General features: G+C 45.1%; 2 protein-coding genes across 10 annotated transcripts in view; one reads left to right on the top strand and one right to left on the bottom strand.

Annotated features, from left to right (window-relative positions):
• Positions 1-4,200: 4,200 nt before the first annotated feature.
• Positions 4,201-17,780, bottom strand: CCNK (cyclin K). Of its 8 annotated transcripts, none has more exons than XM_088673213.1 (12): positions 17,638-17,773; positions 16,709-16,968; positions 14,736-14,817; positions 12,800-12,931; positions 12,398-12,466; positions 10,956-11,061; positions 9,460-9,517; positions 8,622-8,791; positions 7,217-7,488; positions 6,251-6,284; positions 5,970-6,041; positions 4,201-5,506 (listed from the first exon to the last, which is right to left on the bottom strand). In XM_088673213.1, the coding sequence occupies exons 2-12, from the start codon at positions 16,903-16,905 to the stop codon at positions 4,890-4,892; spliced, it is 1,809 nt and encodes a 602-aa protein (XP_088529339.1). In that variant the 5' UTR covers positions 16,906-16,968; positions 17,638-17,773; the 3' UTR covers positions 4,201-4,889. The 8 variants fall into 8 exon arrangements, with proteins under 8 accessions (XP_088529339.1, XP_034962216.2, XP_034962207.2 ...); XM_035106325.2 differs by lacking the exon at positions 17,638-17,773 and adding an exon at positions 17,358-17,559; XM_035106316.3 differs by lacking the exon at positions 17,638-17,773 and adding an exon at positions 17,450-17,559.
• A 236-nt stretch (positions 17,781-18,016) lies between these two features.
• Positions 18,017-20,187, top strand: part of SETD3 (SET domain containing 3, actin N3(tau)-histidine methyltransferase) — a 58,000-nt gene continuing 55,829 nt past the window's right edge. Inside the window, exon 1 of one of the 2 annotated variants that reach the window (XM_088673244.1) lies at positions 18,017-18,207. The gene's annotated coding sequence lies outside the window, so the exon portion shown is untranslated. Of the gene's footprint in view, positions 18,364-20,187 lie in introns of both variants that reach the window. The other variant, XM_035106365.3, reaches the window with a different exon arrangement.

Below are 20,187 nucleotides of genomic sequence, written 5' to 3'. Positions count from 1 at the left end.
ATGACGGGGGAGATGGCAAGCCAAAGGAAAACACTTACTCGCACTGCATTTTATTTCATTGGGTAAAATTCAAACTTTAAAAACACAACAGGGATGAAGTGTTGGCCATGAAACCAATAAATGCCAATAAAAACCCCCAAGCAATCTGAAAATGAGAAGACATCCAGGACTTAATAAACTCGCTATAGTGAATATTGCACAAACCATACTATTATAATTAGTGCTATTCAAGCAAATAATTCCCCCTGCTCCTGAGTACTTCTAATTATATGGGTTTTTTCCCCTTTGCAACAAAAAGATGAAAGCATAAGATGCACTCAAATGCAAGATATGCATTGTAGAGTTTACAGATGTAATGCTATATGTAATTTTTTGTTGTTGTTAATTGCTGCTTTGTATTTAGCTCAACCTGAGCTAAAGCCAGTGTCTTCCTTGGGGATCGGGAAGCGGGTTGGAAATATCACTCAAAGACTTTGCAGTATGACTTGGGTGCTAAAGTTTCAGTTGTCAAAATCAGCAAAATTAAACATTGCACACTGTGCTCGAAAGTGTGTGTTTTGGGGTGTAAATCTTGCTCTTCAGCTGAATGGACAGCCCACACCCCTGCTACAAATGATTTAAAAAATGATAGTTCAAAGCTACAACCTGCTTCAGAAAGCTGGGACCAAATTTTTACACCCCAGAAATTCGTGAGCATTCGGTTTTGAGTTGCAACTGCTGTAAATCGTCCGAACAAAATCCATGGTTTTCCATCCTCTACCCTCCTTTCTTTTGAAAAAAATGGGCAACATTTTAACATTTGCAAGTCGGAGGAAAATTGTGAAATGGCAAACTCCAAGTGGGCTCCCTGTACCTTTGTGAGGAAGAGCACAACCTTGTTTCAGAACGGCACTTTTTTTAAAAAATCAAATTATAGCGATAAATCAGTGTTTTAAAGTGACCTTTTACCTTTTTAGAAACAAGGAGAAGTACTACTGATCTTTTTCAAAGTGCATGACTGTAAAGTGATAAAATTGTATATTTTTCATAAAGTGGGGAAAAATTGTGCTGCTTTTGGAAATCAGTATGAAATTATGATTTCTGCTCAACCTGTGATCTTACAGCCCCGCTCTATTTTCTGTATATGACTGACTAAAAGAACTGGAATAAATTAGTACCTCTGCTCATGTATATATATAAGCAATGTCTTTAGATCTTAGCACACACGTTTATACCTTTGAATCACTTTGCTTTTGTGAAGTCGGGATGGGGCGGGTGGGGAGGAGAGAAAATGTAAGCAGATTTTTTGATAAGTGTGTAAAACTTCATTTGAAATATTTTAGTAAAAATTAAGTAAGAGATTGTGATAGTGCATACATTCAGTTGAAGAAAATAAAATACCTTATTTGTAAGTGAGCTGTGATTTATTTTTTCTTGGATTTTTGACAAACTAAGGGCTTTAAATTGATTGGATGGAAACAGGGGCGTAGGAAGGGGGGACAACAGCAGCGCTCCGCCCTGGGCACCCCGCCCCCAGAACGTGCGCCCTGCCCCTACAGGCGGTGGTCCCCGCCCCCAGGACACACACACACACCCTACGGGCAGTGCGCGACGCCCCCAGAACGTGTGCCACGTCCCTACGGGAGGCACCCCACGCCCTCAGAACGCGAGCCAGCCCCACCCCCGCCTGCTCTCCACCCCCCGGTGCCGGAGCATGAAGCTCTGCCACTGGGTGGAAATTAGGGTAGGACAATGGTTTGTTCACCCTGTGATCTTGCAGTCCTGCAATATTTCAACTTAGTTTGCAGTTATAGGAATATTTTGCAGAGAAACTTTCACCTGAATATTTTAAGTCAGATCAGTATTTAACCATAATTTACTCCTTTTGTCTTTTTAACTAATTCCATTGGCCCCAGTGAGTACAGTCAATATGCAAGGATGATTATAATTATAGTCCAAAATAGCAGATTGGGGAGTCAGCTTCAAATATATACAGAAGAGATGTTGTTAATTAAGAAGGCGACCACAACACACATTTCATCCACTTCTGAAAGCACAGACAACTGATTTCACTTTCACTGAGCTACAGGGCACAAGCAAACAAAATTATTTACAAAACCAAAAGTTGAAATTGCAGTGTAACCTTCCAGAACCAGCAGGTGCTTTCTTCTACCTGGGAAAAAAATATCTCGTTAAAAGGCATAACCAGAAAGCATTCACTAATCAAAGGAAAAGTGATGCTTTCTGAAAACAAGTTCTCTTTTACAGTGTCCATAGAAGTTTAGCTAAGACTAAGTCCCCTATTATACGAACTCCAGCAAACCAGCTCCCGTTGACTTTTCTTCTCCAGCTGTAAAGATTGCCGTGTTGATCATTTCCCAGGAAACGGAGTACTGTAATGGTCTTTGATAGCATGGTGTGGCTTTTATGAAAGTGCTACACCGTGTTCCTTGTTACAGCTGATGACCTTTTAGACAAAATTTATTGGAGAGTGCCAAGCCTGCAGCAAGCTTGAAATGGATCTGCTTGAGCTCTGGCGACATCTGATGTCCTGCTGTTGATATAAACAGTGCAGAACCGTGTCACTGACCTGCTGGTTATTCCTAAGCAATTACAGTATTTCAAAAGGAGCAGAAATCGAAAATATGTATCTATATCTGGGAACAAACATGTCATCGAAAACCATTCATAGGCACTGTGGAAAGATGAGTGTATACGAGTTATGTGCAGATGTTCCCTACCCAGCACAGTCCTTGCCATGTCATGTGCTGCTGCTATTGGCATCGGTCTCGAAAGACAATGGAGTGTACCTCCAGGGGTGAAGTCAAATAATGCTCTACCACTGAACGACATTGCTTTCCCCCTGAAGCTTCAGCAAGTCAATGGAAAGATGTGATCATGGAAAAACAGAAGGATGTGATTTCATGAACTGCCAAGGGTGATCAAAATACATGTTCAGAAAGAAACTTGGTTCATGCCTGTTATAGGTGAACATGCCTAAGTGTCATTCTTTATCCCCTCCCCACCCATAATGCTCTACAGCAACCAGTTTCTTTTTGTGAGGCCAGGAATACGTCTGGAAATTGAAGAAACTATTGTGGGTTACACAAAATAGCCATTTCATAGAAAGAACTAGTGATGCTCACACCCTGCCATCCAAAATAAGCAAAACATCTATCACCATCAAAACAAGACAAAGAAGCAGCCAACACCCCCACAAAGAGGCAGCATCCTTAACCATCCATGAACACACACTCACATTCATTATTTTAAAAAATGGGGAAAGCAGGAGTCTTGTTGGACCCAACGTCAGGGACCCCCAGCTCTGCAGCAACACCACAAACAAGCAAAGGACCAGGTTACTCTAATGAAGGACCTTCTAGTTGATAGAACTAGTTCTCCTTCTCCTGGTTAGCTGATTGGTATTTAGGCAAAACCATTGGTCGCCATCATCTGGCGGTCCAGTAGCTGACCGTAACTTAGAGCAGCAAGCAACAATCTATCAACTGCTAAGGCATTCCTTTCTGTATCTTTCTAGGAATGCCTTGCAGAGAGACACAGAAAATGTGGTAAGGTGAAAATATTAGAAGAACAGTTAAGTAATTCAGATAGGTGATGTGACTGCAAGTAGCACAATTTGAGTTGGGAGGAGAGGCGCTGCAACCTTCTAATGCTGTAGCTAACCAGCTGTCAACTACTGCAGCGTTTCTCAACCGCTGTTCCGCGGCACACTAGTGTGCCGCGAGACGCTGGCTGGTGTGCCGCGACGTGCGGCGACGAGAAGGGCGATTTGCGTTGTCACGTGCCTGGCGGCCGCCAATACACTGCACTGACCCGCCGGAAAGGAAGCCGGCCGGGTCACGACGCAGGGCAAGCGCAGCTCTCAACAGCCACCACCACGGGAGGGTGGTTTTAGACAAACTTAAAGAAGCTGGCTGGATGAGCTCAACCTGAAACTTGCTGAGCAAAGGATTGTGCTGGCAGAGAAATCAGCGGCTTGTGAAGCCTTATTACAGGAGATTGCAACCAACACAGCAATTGGCAAGTGTTTCTTACAGTCATAATTATATAGTCAATATAGGGCGGCACAGAGTTAAATTTTTTAACTTTTTTAATGGTGGTGTGCCTCGTGATTTTTTTCATGGAACAAGTGTGCCTTGGCCCAAAAAAGGTTGAGAAACACTGAACTACTGGGATAAATGACTGCTTTTCCACACTAGATTCCAGGACCAGGTTTATTCGGGTACATTTCCACAAAGTCAGCCTTTTTTTTTAATCCAAGTTGTAAATCACAATATGCCATTACATTCAGACTTTCACACTTAGAAAATATAGATATTTATGTACAGGAATTTGCACGTAGGTTTAAACATACATTACAGGTCAAGAACCCAGTACATTCCAAACAAAAAATGACAGAAAGCCAAACACCAATGGAGGCTCATCAGCAATCAGTTGTTGAGTTATATATGCGCATATATATTAAATAAAATTGCCTCTTAAGTGTTGCTGGAACACTACATAAATGAAAACCAGAAAGGGTCTCTTGGATGGAATGCTAACCTTAATCCCGACACTCAGCAAGTAGGCACTGATTTCTAGAAGCAAGTTTTCTTCTTACCAATATAACTTAGCCAATATGGCTTTTAAAACATCTTCACTAGTGCAAAGTAATCCAGTGCTAGAATGAACTCGGAACTTGGATTTCAGTTAGCTTTGCAATATTGAAACTAAAAGCCCGCATTTCTCTCTACAAACTGTGAACTGGTCAAAATTCTAAGTCACTGCCTCCTAGATTCCATACACCAGCCTCTTCATTATACAGACTATTCCCCTAGTTGCCACTCAGCTATCCTGTTCAAACCATTTCCCTCCTTCCCTCAGGTTAAAGCGTATGCTATGTACAACTGCTATCTCATCCAGGTAGCACGTCCAAGTCCAGCAACAGGTGGCATCCCAGGCGGTGGTATGGGAGGTGGCACTGGTGGCTGTCCACCAGGGGGCACAGCAGGTGGGGGGTAGTTTGCTGGTGGCATTCCCAGTCCTGGAGGAGGATGAGGTGGGACAGCATGAGAAGGAGGCAGCCGGGGAGGGGGGAAGTTAGGATTGTAGGTAGGTGGTGGCGGGTATCCCGGGGTAGGAGGAGGAATAGTTGGTGGGGGGAATGACGAGGGTGGCGGAACAGGAGGAGGAGGGTTGGGAGGGTACACATGCGGGTGGTATGGTAAGTGAGTCGGAGGTCCATAGGAGGGTGGCAGAGCTCCATAGGTCGGTGCTTCGGTCTTCATCATTGACTGAAGGCTCTGATAGCCCTCTCCTGACATGTAAGAATTGGTGGTGGACATGCCGGTGATGTAACTGGATGGCGGAGGCGGGGGTGGCGGGCGGTGAGGCAAAGGGGGTGGCTGATGCACAGGAGCGGAATGCGACGGAGGAGCAATCTGCACCTTTGCCATGTCTACAGAGTCTGCTGTAGTCGTCTGATCGCCTGCCATGGAAACAGTGGCGGTCAGAGGAGGCTTATGCTCTGAAAAACAGCAACAAAGAACACAATACTTCAGTCACAACTGCATCTGCGCATGACAGAAAGAACACTGTCAGCTAACTGGGCAATCGATCTGTACTTGTTAGGAGCTGATACGCATGCTCCCAGGCAACCTCAGCTTCCTCAACATTTTCCTCATTTTCATTTCATGAAAATGAAAGTGGAAAAATCTCTGGGCCCTGATTGGGTAACGGTAAATTATTACAAAAAAATAGAGGAAGTAATTACCCCCAAACTTAAGAAGATCATGAATGAAATAATGGGAAAAGCCCAGACTCTTGGCGTGAAGTTTCTGGTTTGAATGCCATCTTTGGTACATTGACCAGGTTAGTGGAAACATGAGCCAACATCCATGATGTAAGAGAGATGACATTCCAGCATATGTAGAGTTTCAGAGTAAAACAGAGGTGGCAACACGCACTTTGCAGATCGCAGCAGAACTTACCAGGTGGTGGATGCGCAGGGGGTGCTGGTGGGTGTGAAGTCTCAATTTTAGCAATTTTAGGAGGAGGAGCCTCTGAAAATAGAGCAAAACAGAGGTGATCTTGTGAGTGTCACACCCCAAAAAGTAGCAACCAAGGTTTCTTCAAAGAAAATAACAATGCAATTAAACACTCGTTGTGACTTCGCTGCGGGTAGTTATGCATAATAGTACACTTTAATAATTCAACCATTGTTTTACCATACAAAACAAGATCATTTTAAAACAAAGAGGGGGGGGGATACCTGCAGTTTTGGTTTCGTCCTTTGGTGATGCTGCCTGTTATTGAGAAAAATGTGCAAATCAAACACTCAAATCACACCAGCAGTATTCAAAGCACTGATTATCAAAAAATCCTAAATCAGCCTCTCTGGACATCAAATGTTGGTGAGTTAAGGGTTAGGATCATATGTAGAATCATATTTTAAGCAAATATTATAATCAAAATCCTTAATATGATGACATATCAGTGGCATACCCTTTCAATATTTTAACAGCCAAATAGTTGAAGCCTTTTAGCTTGTGATCTTCGGACCACAGCTTCATGCTGCACAAATCGGTGCATGCTCGCTTATTTCAAACACCAGATTGACCATGTAGTCACTTGATAAAACTTCAGCTTCCATGTTTTGAAAGGAAATATCTCAGTAGTGGCAACACGGTGATTCCGCCCCGTTCTTGTTGGGATGCACCAGGGTCCTTTGTTGCAGGACAATGAAAACATTTTTACTGCTGCTCTCTTATGGTTAAGGATTTTAATTAGACTAGTGTATTTTTGATGCTGCTTCATTTTTAACTATTTTTGTAATGTTATAGCTAACATGGAATTAACATTGCCTTAATGCTACCTTGCTGGCTGCCGCCACTGATTATTGCGTTTTTACATTTTTAATTCATTATGCTTTATATTCTGTTGTTGGAATCTGCTTTGTTTGGGGGGGGGGATTTATCCTAAAACACAGCTTATAAGTAATTTCAATCAATCAATAAAACAGCAACACCATGTACCTTTCCATATTGTTCCATGCTTTCTCAAAACTTTAGATATTTGTTTATTCTATTCATGTATAGCGCAAAGCACAGTTAAGAGCTTTATATAAGTACTGTATTGCATAAAGATTCTCCAGTAAGACACCCTGTTACCAACGTCTGATTTTAAAAAATGGCCACTGTACTTTCCAATACAATAACATCATTTCTGTTATTCTTACCACTGGTCTTTTCGCCTGCCTGGGAGGACTTGACTGAGGAGATGGTTTTTTAGACGGCTGTGTTTGTGGGGGTGGGGGTGGGGGCGGCTGTCCTGCCTGTTGAGACTCTTTCAGCTGTTGCGCCTGTGGCTGCTCTGAGCTTTGAGACTGCTGGGTTGGAGGCACCGGAGGCGTCGACTGAAGGGAAGGAGGCTGCTGCAGCTGATGTGGGGTGTGATGAGGCATTTGTTGCTTCCCCTGCGAGTACAGATCCAGGATCTGGTGACAGATGTCTTTTAGAACAATGAAATAAAAGACAGGAAGTTACACACTCTAGTGAACGGCTAAAGCGTGAGAATTATATTTGTAAGTTGTGTTCAAAAACATACCAGAAATATTTTACCTAATGCTTTTTCAAGGAACCACAAACTTCATTTATTTTCTTAGCTTTCCTTTATATGACATTCTGAGTGCCTGTCAGCTTCTCAGCTGGCCATGACAATTGCCCCCATATGAGGTTGTTGACAATTCCCTCTTTCCCTTGCAGCTCCCCTGCCTCCCCCTCCATCACCTTTTCTGTGCTGCTCTCTCGTGCTTGCCAGAGCAAATTTTGAGGGGGCACAGAGGGCTTCAGAAAGAATAAATAAATGAAAATCCCCCCCTCCGCTTTATCCAGCAGAGCTTTATGTGAGTAGAGCTCTGCTCACCAGATTGAGATCAAAACCATTAGAAGGCAAACTGTTGAGAGAATGCTACTTTAAAAGTATGGGCCCTTTTAAAACATGGTTTTACTGAAGGACCCAAAGCATTCCATACCTACAAATAAGGTTCAAAAGGTATGATATAAAAATTGATAAATATTTATCAATATTTGGAAGGAGGCAAATGGAACATGAAATAGTACTTTTCCCAGACAGGCTCTGAATGAGGGCTGCAAACACCCCCGTTTATTTAAAGAGAATCACAGAATTGTAGAGTTGACAGGGATCCCAAGGATCATCTAGTCCAGTGTTTTTCAACCTTTTTTGGGCAAAGGCACACTTGTTTCATGAAAAAAATCACGAGGCACACCACCATTAGAAAATGTTGAAAAAAATTAACTCTGTGCCTATATTGACTATATATAAAGTAATTCTCCCACTGCACACCAGGCAGCATCTCGCGGCACACTAGTGTGCCGCGGAACAGTGGTTGAAAAACACTGATCTAGTCCAAACCCCTGAAATGCAGGAATATGCAGTTGTCCCACATGGGGATCGAACCTGCAACCTTGGCATTATCAGCACAATGCTCTAACCAACTGAGCTATCATGCTATATTCTGGTTTATAATAAACAGCAGTTTGTATCCAAGTTGTATAAATCATGCCTGTTGTAAAACTAATGGTTCAGAGAAAAATGGTTTGGACAGCAAATAATTTTGGTACCTTCCAGGACATCCACAGGTACATCTTGCACAAACTGCTCCCACCACCTTCTGTACATTGGCTTTGATGTCCACTCCTGAATCTCAAACTTGCACAAGCGGCCGGCTAGATACATGACAGCAACCGCTATGATCTCAGGCTCCCACTGCAGCGACAATGTAGTGCACAGACTAGAAAAACCAAACCAGAATCCATTATCACCAGACACTGGCATATGGTATTATAAAACATAAACCACTGGGAGCCCTTTGGCAGGTAGGCAGTAAATAAATCTTACTAACTGAAGCTTCTGGACTATTTACAAAAGGCAGCCCCATGTACACAGTAGTTCTAATGGGCCTGGATAACTAAAGTGAAACTATCCCTTGCCTAGGGAGGGCCAAGCTAGTAAATGGCATTTCAGATCACAGAGGCTGCTTGTGTCTCCTGTGACAATGATGGATTAATGAGCACTTCAAGACTATAAACCTGATCCTCCAGAGGAGTGTAACCTTCTCAACAACAGGTTGAATGCCACTTAACTGAGCAGATGAATCATCCACTGTTCACACCCCCATCTTCTCTGGACTGAGCTTTAGTTCACTGGCTCCCATCCAGACCATTACCATTTCCAGGTACTTGATTTAGCACTCCCACACCATGTTCCTCGTCCATCCACTGCACACTTCAATATGTGGGATGTGGGATGGGGTAGACTAAAAATCTGAATAATGCCATTTTCAAGTTCTTTAGAAATGCTTCAAAAAAGAAAGTGAACGGAAGCCTCAATAAGTGATTAACTACTGAGCATAATGATTTTTAAAGTAAAAATTAGCATATGATTGCAGGGGTTTTTTACCTGTCGTTTACAAATGTCCATGCCATTTGAACCAGTTTTTGAATTTTGTTCTTGTCGCCTATTAAGAAGTGGGGGTTAAGTGACAGAAAGAGGAAAGGAGAAAAGAAAATGATTACAAAGTCTGGTGATTATCAGATATGTAACACAACCTTATGAATTTTCACTCAGAAGCCCCACAAAGTAAAACTGGTGTTCACAGAAGTGTATATAGGAATAAAACCCAAGAAAATTGTTGTGTTTTTGCAGATTGCAGGCTCAGTAAGAAAAACAGCTTTACTGTTTTCCTTACCTACATTGGGACCAAGTATATACAGAGGCAGATTTCTTTATGGCTATCTCCATCTAGATGGTGAACTTTGCACACAACCACATGAAGCTTTTGATTCAATGGATTGTGCAGTCAAAGCCCATTTGAGGTTACATTCTGCCAAACAAAAGAGGCTAGAATCAGAGACCCCACCTTCCACTAAACAGCAAATGTGCAAGTCTAACCTTTTCAACAACAGCTCTTTACACACAGCTCCCAGCTGCTACTTGGAATTGTGGCAACTCCAGCTAAAAAGTCAATGAAAAAGTGAGACATGTTCCTTGACCTAAGTAGAATTAGATGTCTCCTCCTCCTTGGAAGAAAGAAAACACTGCAGTTTCACTGCGCAAAGAATAAAAATGTGTGATGCTCTACTACACGGTATTCATACTTTCTACTTTATCAGGAGTGGGGAATGTTTCAGCTAGTGGGCCAGATCCAATTGTGACCAACCTTCTACAAGTCCCATATGACAGGTGTGCAGGGTTTGTGCACCAGTTAATCATCTGGTATGAGTAGGATTCAGCCCACGCAGCGTGGCTTGCATTCAGCATCAAATTTGAATGATGCTGAAAGCACTCTCAATTGCTCCTTTTCAACCGCAGCTTTATCTATCGCATGCCTGATATCATATGACATCAAGTGAGCGGCAGGTGGGCCTGACTGAGGGACAATTGCCTCATGAGGCAAATTAAGAACCGTAACAGGCTTGATGACCTACACATACAGGCTTTTACATTGAGAAAAGGCATGAAGAAGCCCCGGAGTAAGTGTAAGCTCAGCTCTCAATCTACAAAACAAATGGCATACAGTGGAACCTCGGTTTACACCTCCCTCTGTTTATGAACGCCTCCATTTACGAACGCCGCGGACCCGGAAGTGTTTACATCTGGGTTCCGCGGCGTCGGATTCGCAGATCGTGTGCCTTCAGGAGCGAATGCCTCTGTTTACGAACGCCTCTGTGAAACAGATTGCGTTCGTAAACCGAGGTTCCACTGTACATGAAAACACACACATTCAGCACAAAATATGCTAAATGGCCTATCAGACATTTCATCTGTCTGCGTCCCACCCTTCAATAATTTCTTCTAAAAATGTGGCTGATTAAATTGACACAAACAGCGGAGAAAAATGAGTATGACATCACCTATACATGCCAGCACTGAGAAATGCAATGCTATTTTCATACCTTTGAGCTGCTTAGCATATTTAAGCAGGAACTGGTAAGGATGCTCCACTTGCAAGTCAAATTTTATTGTCTGCAACAAGATCCTCTCTAAAACCATAACTTCTTCCTAAATATCATAAGAAGAGGGCAAAGACTCCATTACTCCAAAAAGCCAACTGATTATTTTTTTTACATTTTATAAATTCCAGATGGCATTACACAATAATGCCAAGGATAGCCACATCGAGGGTTATCTACTTCTGGGCTTGTCTGCAGTAACTTCACCTAATTGTTAAAACTAAAATTTTGCTTTTAACAGCTATATAAAATGAGTGCATACAAGCACCCACATTTTTGTGGTTATGCAACAACGCTCAGCAACTGGAAATCACCTTCTACCTCACAAACTGATGACCAGAACCCCTCAATTATTTTTTTCATATTCTATACTTGGCATCACAGTGGACTTAAGTGATCATAGGGTTAACAAACAGCAGAGCATAAGGAACCATGGTTACGATCAAACCTTGTGTGCCTCCCATTTCCACCGCAAAATAGGGGAAGAGATGAGGAAGGTGGAATGGGGGAAGTCACAAGTTCTCATGGCAGTGAGGGGGGGGGGCTTACTTTTCTAGCTAGTACTATCTCTACAATAAAGCCCAATGACAAATCCTGTTGCTGATCCCTGCTGTACAACCACGTTTTTGTCTTTTTCTTGTAAAAAGTACGTAATACTGCAGCACAGTTTTGGGGAAAGAGTGAAACTGCACAGAAGTGCAGTCAAATGCTAATTACTAGGAAAAGAAATACGAGCTTCCAGATTTCAATGATTTCAGGAATGACTTCCAACAGCCAAAGTAAAATATCCATCATAAAGGGATACTTTGGAAGTTGACAGTACTCCCTGAGCATATTCTTGCATTTCCCCCCATTACTTATAGCACTAGGTGCAAGAGCTAGGCAACCATCCATGGCTATGATAAGATAGTAGGAGTGGAACCAAATGCTTGTTCAGCCATCAAACTGTGACAGGAGCTTCTTTGCCTAAAACTCCAAGCAAATTTGGAGAAAACATTCTCAGAAGTCAAAGTGAACAAGCAGTTCCTTATTACTAATATTGGCTATCTGAGTGCCTTATGACTAGCTCAAGGCTTAGGTCTACAGAAATTTACACAAAAAATAGACAACCACAGTAATATTTACAGGAAGTTGCTCCAAGAGGTGTTCAAAAGCTTCCAAACATCCAAAGTTACTCACAAATAATGTGGCAGCACAGTCTAGCAAGACATGTACAGTTTACCAAATGAAAAGCCAATGAAAATACTATATTCATGCTAACCTGCAAGACTTTCCAGCATATGTTAATTTTTTGAAAATAAGAAGACTTTGTGGGTAACAAAATGCCTACTATAACTATAACAAAGAAATAAGTGACAAAAGTGTATTTGTTCCAGTTTGCTTACTGTATGCATATGGCTGCACTCTGTGTGGCCAGTTTCACTGCTTCCCCTGTGCAGTGGATTATTTCTTTGCTGAAAAGACAGGCAAACGCAAAGGAGAACACACAAGCACTGCAATACACATCGCCTTTGAAAATAACATATGGCAAAAATACTATCTAAATGAACCCAACCACTGAAATATCTTCCAGCTGTTTAAATAATGATGAAAGATCCTGGTAATATTTTATTTTAAAAATATCAAGTTGTTGTTTTTTATCTAGCTTAAGAAGACTTCTAGTTCACACTATTTTACTCTAACACTATCACTAAAACCATGTACTATACTGAAGATCTACAGACAATATTACTACGGTTGCACCATGTTAACTTAAGTTAAAGCATCATTGGCACATGTCAGTTTACCTTTGGATCATCTCCAAATTGTCCGAACTGCACATCATTTAATAAACTACGAGCTGTTTTGATTATATCTTTACATTTTTTGGGTGTTTCTTCAACTTTTCCTGCTAGGAAGAGACAGCAAGCTCCAGTCACCTATTGAGTGAGTGAGTGAGAGAGAGAGAGAGAGAGAGAGAGATCTCCTTTAGAAAGTTGCCCAAAGATAAAATTCAGAGGAAATAATAATTTTACTTTATAAAAGAAAAACAGATTATCCACTCATACAAAACAATATATATATCTGATGCAGTGAGGGGTGGAAAGTATTTGATCCCCTGCTAAATTTGCCTGTTTGCCCTCTGACGAAGAAATGACCAGTCCATACAGTGGTACCTCAGTTTACGAACACCTCGGTTTACGAATTTTCGGTTTATGAACACTCCCAACCCGGAAGTTAGTAAACCAAGGTGCCTGAGGTCTACCAAGCACCCGATACCTTCGGGGAGGCCGGGCCTTCACTCCGATGGCTCCTGGAGGCCCGGAGCGAAGGCCCGGCCTCCCCAAAGGCATCGGAGCGAAGGCCAAACCTCCCCGAAGACACCGGAGCGTCCGATACGGAGGCCGGGCCTTCATTCCAATGCCTCCCAGAGGCCGGGGACCACTTCCGCAACTGGGTTGCAGCCACGGAAGTGCTCCCCGGCCTCCACGAAGGCATCGGAGCCGGGACTTCATTCCGATGCCTCCCAGAGGCTGGGGAGCGCTTCCGCGACTGGGCTGCAGCCACGGAAGCGCTCCGTTAAATTGCTGCTTTAGGGTTTTTTTTCATCGTCTAGAACGGATTAATCCACTTTCCATTATTTTCAATGGGAAAGTTTGCTTCGGTTTATGAACGCTTCGGTTTATGAACAGACTTCCGGAACTAATTGTGTTCATAAACCGAGGTACCACTGTAATTTTTTAATGGTAGGTTTATTGTAGCTGTGAGAGACAGAATAACAACAGGAACCCCCCCCCCCCAGAAACCCAGAAGACAAAAGTCAGAAATTGATGTGCATTATAATGAGTGAAATGAGTATTTGATCCCCTATCAACCAGCCAGATGTCAGGCTACCTGGTGTCTTCACTGTATGTAACAAGCTGAGATTAGAAGCAACTGTCTTGCCGGATCTGTACACACAATAATGGGTTGTGCCACTTGTGAGAACACACAATGAAGTGTAACAGTGGCATTCATATGACCTTTACATCTTGGGACCATAGGAACATGATTTTACTTCCGATGTATCAGTTGTACCTGATACCTCGGACTTCCGGAATGGATTCCATTTGACTTCTGAGGTACAACTGACACCTCGGAAGTCAAACGGAATCCATTCCGGAAGTCCGTTCAACTTCCGAAACGTTCAGAAACCAAAACATGGCTTCTGATCGGCTGCAGGAAGCTCCTGCAGCCAATAAGAAACTGCAGAAACCCCATCAGATGTTCAGCTTCCAAAAGAACGTTCGAAAACTGGAACACTCACTTCCAGGTTTCAATCATTCAGGAGCTGGAATGTTTGACTCCCAAGGCGTTCGGGAGCCGAGGTATGACTATGAAATCACCAATTTCACCCTCAGATTTGTCGACTGGTAGAAATTTAATTTGTACAATAAACTGTCCCTATTTAATTTAGCATATTATGGTATGATCCCAGCAAAAATGCTAAGCTATAGCCTAACTATAGTTTGAATTATGGACTGTACAGGCAACCTGCCCCCCATTTACGTGGGAGTTACGTTCAGAGGCACCTGCACACCAGTGAAATTGCATATATTTGAACCATCATTGAAAAAGCCTGCAAACTCCCCACTCTGCTGCATTTTGTGATGTTTTCTGGTCACTTCTGGGTTTAGCATAATACACATGAATGGCAGAGTATTATTAACAGTTTTTGAATAAAAACAGCATATTTATACTTACATATCTTGGAAACTGCTTGAAGGAATGGAACATGTAAAACCGATGAAAATAAATTATCCCAGTTGCTAGCGTATCATAATGTCTGGATTACAAGATAAGGCTCTGAACAGATTTTAGCTCAAACCCAACTGAAACTGAAAGCAAATGATGCCTCAAAACGCAAATGATGACAACTTAATTTTTTTAATGGTGATGCATCTGCATAGGGTTATTTGCCAAGAATACACTCCCATGCATAGTGCCAATGTCACAGATCCATTGCAACAAATTTCTATTCCATCCCGGATTGACACTTTTGCAAGACGGCAATTTCATGACTGTCCCCAGTACAGTACAGTGGTACCTCGGTTTATGAACACAATTGGTTCCAGAAGTCTGTTCATAAACCGAAGTGTTCATAAACCGAAGCAAACATTCCCATTAAAAATAATGGAAAGTGGATTAATCCGTTCCAGACGATGAAAAACACCCCCTAAAGCTTCAATTTAACATGAATTTCACTGTCTGCCAAGAGGTTTCCGAGGCCTTTGGAGGCCTCCACGGAGGCATCGGAGCGTCCGTGACTGGGACGCAGCCACAGAAGCCCTCCGATGCCTTCACGGAGGCTAACTGTGTGGAAAAGAGCCCTGCGGCTGCGTCTCTTTCAAAGCGGGTGGGCGTCGCAGGAGCTCGAAGGTCCGCTTCTCTTGAGCCGGCCTCGCGGAGGGCTCAAGAGAAGCGGGCCTTCAGCGTCGTGCTCCTGCGACGTCTCTCCACCTTCGCCGTCGCGCTAATGTGGAGAGGCGTCGCAGGAGCGCGACGGCGAAGGTCCGCTTCTCTTGAGCCGGCCTCGCGGAGGGCTCAAGAGAAGCGGGCCTTCAGCATCGCGCTCCTGCGACGTCTCTCCACCTTCGCCGTCGCGCTAATGTGGAGAGGCATCGCAGGAGCGCGACGGCGAAGGTCCGCTTCTCTTGAGCCGGCCTCGCGGAGGGCTCAAGAGAAGCGGGCCTTCAGCGTCGCGCTCCTGCGACGTCTCTCCACTTTCGTCGTCGCGCTAATGTGGAGAGGCGTCGCAGGAGCTCGAAGGTCCGCTTCTCTTGAGCCGGCCTCGCGGAGGGCTCAAGAGAAGCGGGCCTTCGCCGTCGCGCTCCTGCGACGCCTCTCCACATTAGCGCGACGGCGAAGGTGGAGAGACGTCGCAGGAGCGCGACGGCGAAGGCCCGGCCTCGCGGAGGGGTCAAGAGAAGCAAGGCCGAACCTTCACCGTTGCGCCCCTGCAGAGTGGAGAGGCTCGGGCTTGAGAGAAGCCGCCGCTGCTGCTGCCGCCGCCACTCCAAGCACAGCCAGGCGCACCTCGAGCCACCCCAGCCAGTCCTGGCGCCTGGTGGTGGTAGCGGCTGCTCTGAGGAGGAGAAAGGTCGCCCGGCTGGCACCACGTAGAGGGAAGGAGAGCTGCGAGCGCCACCGCCGCGCAGCCAAGCCTCTCACCGCTGTTTTCTATGCACAAGGTAAGCGCTTCCAAAGGGACCCCCCCACCCGCTTTGAAAGAGACGCAGCCGCAGGGCTCCTTTCCACACAGTTAGCCTCCGTGAAGGCATCGGAGCGCTTCTGTGGCTGCGTCCCAGTCGCGGACGCTCCGATGCCTCCGTGGAGGCCTCCATAGGCCTCGGAAACCTCGGGTTACTTACTTCCGGGTTTCGATGGTTCGTAAACCGAAAGTTCGTAACCCGAGGTGTTCGTAAACCGAGGTACCACTGTATTAGGGTGGAAAGGGAAAGAGGGTACTCTCCCTACCATCCTATAAGCCACTTCAATAGATCACTGCACACAAGCTATTGAAACCCTGACTTAAGTATTCAGGTGGAACTACTCAACAACTACTTTGCCTGACTTTAAAGTATTCAGGTGTTTAAGAGCAATCTTAACTGAACTCTCAACTGCTTAAAAAAAAAGCAACACCCAACCAACTGTGCAACACCCAACTCAAAGGATACAGTCCCAAACGGGTTCCTACATCAAATATGAAGCGAGCACCTTCCCTCCGATATCTTGCTTCGGTAGCTGGATCAAGTCCTTCTAGCTGCGATGGCGTATGAGCCAAGTCTTTCTTATCCCAGTACCAGCATGGTTTTGTGTGGTCCAGGTTTGTCAATGCTACAGAAGGGCTGGAGTTCTCTTTTGTTTCCTTCATTTATTGATGCCAAATGGTTCACAGTTTTCAAGCGTTGGCTTTCTTTCAGGGCAGCTTTCCAACCTTTTTTGGAGGGGAGTAAGGGTTTAGTTTTATGACCAGAAGACAACAGTTTCCCACAAAAATGTTACATACACCAATTACAGGAAACAACCAGAACGTTTTGTGGGACATTAAAATTTACTATTTTATTATGACACAGTTTTTTGCCATTAACATCCTTTATATCGTTAGCATCAGATATCAAGGAAATAAACAACTATCTGACATTTAAAAGACATCTGAAGTCAACCCTGTTTAGAAAAGTTCTTAATGTTTGATGTTTTGTCGTGTTTTTAATTAATTAATTATTATTACTATTATTATCAGAAACCGCCACAAGAGCCCTTTTAAGACGGTTTCAGGCGGGCCTGAGACAAAAACGGGAAAAGTGGAGCAAACGCTTTCCCGACCTTCATTACTGTCGCCGCCACAAGCTCTTCTAGGAGGGGTCCCCTTTTTAGGAGACTTCCGGGGGCCCCGTAACCCTCATTCAGCCACTCACATTCCCCAGAACGACTCACAGAAGCAACGCGCCACAGGGAGCCAAACGCGTCGAGGTATCAACGACAACCCCTGAGCGGCGCCATCTTGGGAGAGATCCTCGACAGAGCCGTTGCCGACGTCGTTGCGTCACGCAGGCTACGGGAGAAACGCGAACGAGCGAGTCGCCTCCCCCAATCGAAACCCCACCTTAGACTCTTAATCCCGCCTCCTCCATTTTTCCGGCGCACGCGCTCCCTCGCGCATGGACGTCCGCGTTTGAGCGAAATAGAGACAGACGAGGCTTGGTTTTGTCTCTCGCCCACTCCCCTTTGCCCTCGACCCCGTTAGCCAATGGGAGGGACGAACGGGAGAAACGAAGGCGTTTGACTCCAGCCAATGAGCTCTCCAAGAGGCGGGGGTGGGGTGGGGAAACGAAGAAGACGTACGGGGTGAGGAAGGGGCGGTGTACTTGGGCGGAGCTCTTATCCCCGCCAATCAGAATTTGCTACACAACCACCCCGTCTCTCGCGCTCGCTCCGCTGCCCTTTCCCTCCCTTAGGCTCTCGCGCACGCGCCCCACCCTTTTAAAAGAAGTGTGTGAGAGAGGAGAGAGGGGCGAGGAGGAGGCGCGCCGGATTGGCTGGCCCGCCCCAGTGTGAGGACTGCGGGCCAATGGCAGCGGCGGAGGCCTGGGCTCCGCTGGAGGGGCGGGCGAGGGGGGCCGCAGGCGGACCGGGGCCCGCGCTGGGTCCTCAGAGCCACTGAGTGAGATTGTAGGTGTGTGTTTACGCGCACGCGCGCGGCGGGGCTGTGGTTGGCTTCGCGGCCACCGCCGCCACCTCCTCCTCCCCCATTCCCTTCCCCCCCTCCACACCCCGGGCAGCGCCGTCCGGTGAGAGGATTTTGAGCCCCGTGTTGTCGTCGCTAAAAAAGGTAAATGGGGGAGGCCTAAATCCCGTCCCCGTCTCTCTCGTGCGTCGTCTCAGAGGAGGGCGAGGCGGGTGGGGGCTAGTCCGGCCCTGGCGCCTTCCTCCTCCTGTGTCTTTCTTATTTAAATAATAAAAAAACCATGTGGCTGAGGGCCCTCACAAGCCACTGAGGAAGACGCTTCCGCCACCACCGCCGCCGGTTGCTCTCTTCGGAAACCGACACACGCGATTCAGGAGGTCGCCTAGCTGCGTCATCCCGTGTCAGCCCTTGTCCACCCGTTCACACGATCTTACTTGCACGCTGTCATGTCCGTGCCGGTGAATTGGTCCGGGAGAACAGCCACCGTCGGGGTCGGCCCACACCCCTCCCCGAAGTTTTCTTCCAGAGGGCTAGGAAGTGTGTGTGCATGTGTGTTTTTCAAACCACTCGTGCGGTGCCATCCTACTAAACATAACGCTCCAATTTCCGAAGTAAACATGCGCATCTCAACGGCGGGTGGGGGGTGGGGAGGAAGAGGCGTTGCGCTCACCAGTTCCAACGGATCCTGAAGATGCGCTCCTGCAGCCTCCCGCATGGTTTATTTTTAAGTCGGGTCATGGGTTTTTTGGGCAAGGCGTTTCTTCCTTGCCCAAATGAGTGTGCGTAGGATTGCAGCCTTACCAAGGGCCTTGCCCCTCCGCCTCTCCCATTTCGCAAACGCATTTGCTGCACGCACCGGCCTCCATGCATATTCATCTCCTCATATCCTGGCCTGTTCTATGCCCAATTTTGGCTTCTGCCTCCTGCCGTCCACCATTTCTGCTCAGCTTCTACTCTCTCTCCCGTTTCTAATAAATAACAGGTTAACACTGCTTCACAAGCCGCATGACAGCTGCTTATCACTGTATACAGTTGCCTCACAGTCTCTTTGGCATTGATGTTTTCCAAATATTACCTATTTGTCATAATGTGGCTTAGCTGCCAGCATGCATGAAACTCCCGGTGTTTACTTACCTACCTTGTCTATTAAATCAAATTCATGTCTGTATTCCCACACACACACACACACACAGTGAGGGAATAAATACTTCACTGAGTCTCATGTTCCTTGATGGTTTTTTGCTTTTAATGTACATTAATCTTGACCCGGCCCCTTGTTACCATTCCCCTACTAGTCTACATTATTTCCTGTTCCTATCTTACAACACTGGATATTGCCCTTTCCTGACAACTAGCAATCTCTCTGTGTTATCCCCTGTTAGTGCGTTCAAGATTGCAGCCCGAGACTCAGAAGTAAGCCGCATTTTGTTCTCTGAGGTTACTCTAGGGTAGGGGTGTATAGGATTGCAGCACATTCAGTTTAATTTCATGATTATCATATATTTTTCAGATTAAAGTGCCTATAGTTCCAGTATTTTGCTGCTTATTTTCTAAATTTCACAATGGTACATTTATCACATCTTGACCTTAATGCCAATTCCATTTCTCTTACAGGCATCCTACTGACATTAGTAATTCTTTTGTAATTCTCCATGCAACTGTTTTGATTGTCTCATACACAGCTTCCATTCCTTTCTTTAAATGTCTGTCTTGTTTTTGCAGATAATTATTCTACTTTTGCCTATTCCTCATAGGGATGAAGCCATAACTTTTCAATTCTCTTCTCTTTGGTTTTTTATGCTAGTTTACTTCATACAAACTATAGGGGTCATTCCCAGAGTGGAAGAAAGGGGAAATCACAGAGGAGGAGTACAGTATACCCGAGTAGCCAACAGTTGCAGGGGGAAAGTCAGGCTGGCTAAACCACAGAATGAGCTTAGGCTTGAAAGAGAAGTTAAAAAGAATAAA

Source organism: Zootoca vivipara, chromosome 1 (assembly GCF_965207765.1).
Source record: "Zootoca vivipara chromosome 1, rZooViv2.hap1.1, whole genome shotgun sequence".
In the NCBI taxonomy this organism is placed as follows: Eukaryota; Metazoa; Chordata; class Lepidosauria; order Squamata; family Lacertidae; genus Zootoca; species Zootoca vivipara.
This window is presented reverse-complemented; position numbering and strand designations above follow the sequence as displayed.

What these genes read in the sequence shown, in the direction of transcription:
- CCNK (XM_088673213.1), bottom strand. Translation starts at nt 16,905, where the DNA reads ATGAAGGAAACAAAAGAGAACTCCAGCCCTTCTGTAGCATTGACAAAC. An exon ending in AATTTGGAGATGATCCAAAG is followed by an intron (nt 12,467 to 12,799) that starts GTAAACTGACAT and finishes CTGTCTTTTCAG; the next exon opens with CAAAGAAATAATCCACTGCA. An exon ending in TGGACATTTGTAAACGACAG is followed by an intron (nt 8,792 to 9,459) that starts GTAAAAAACCCC and finishes TGGTTTTTCTAG; the next exon opens with TCTGTGCACTACATTGTCGC.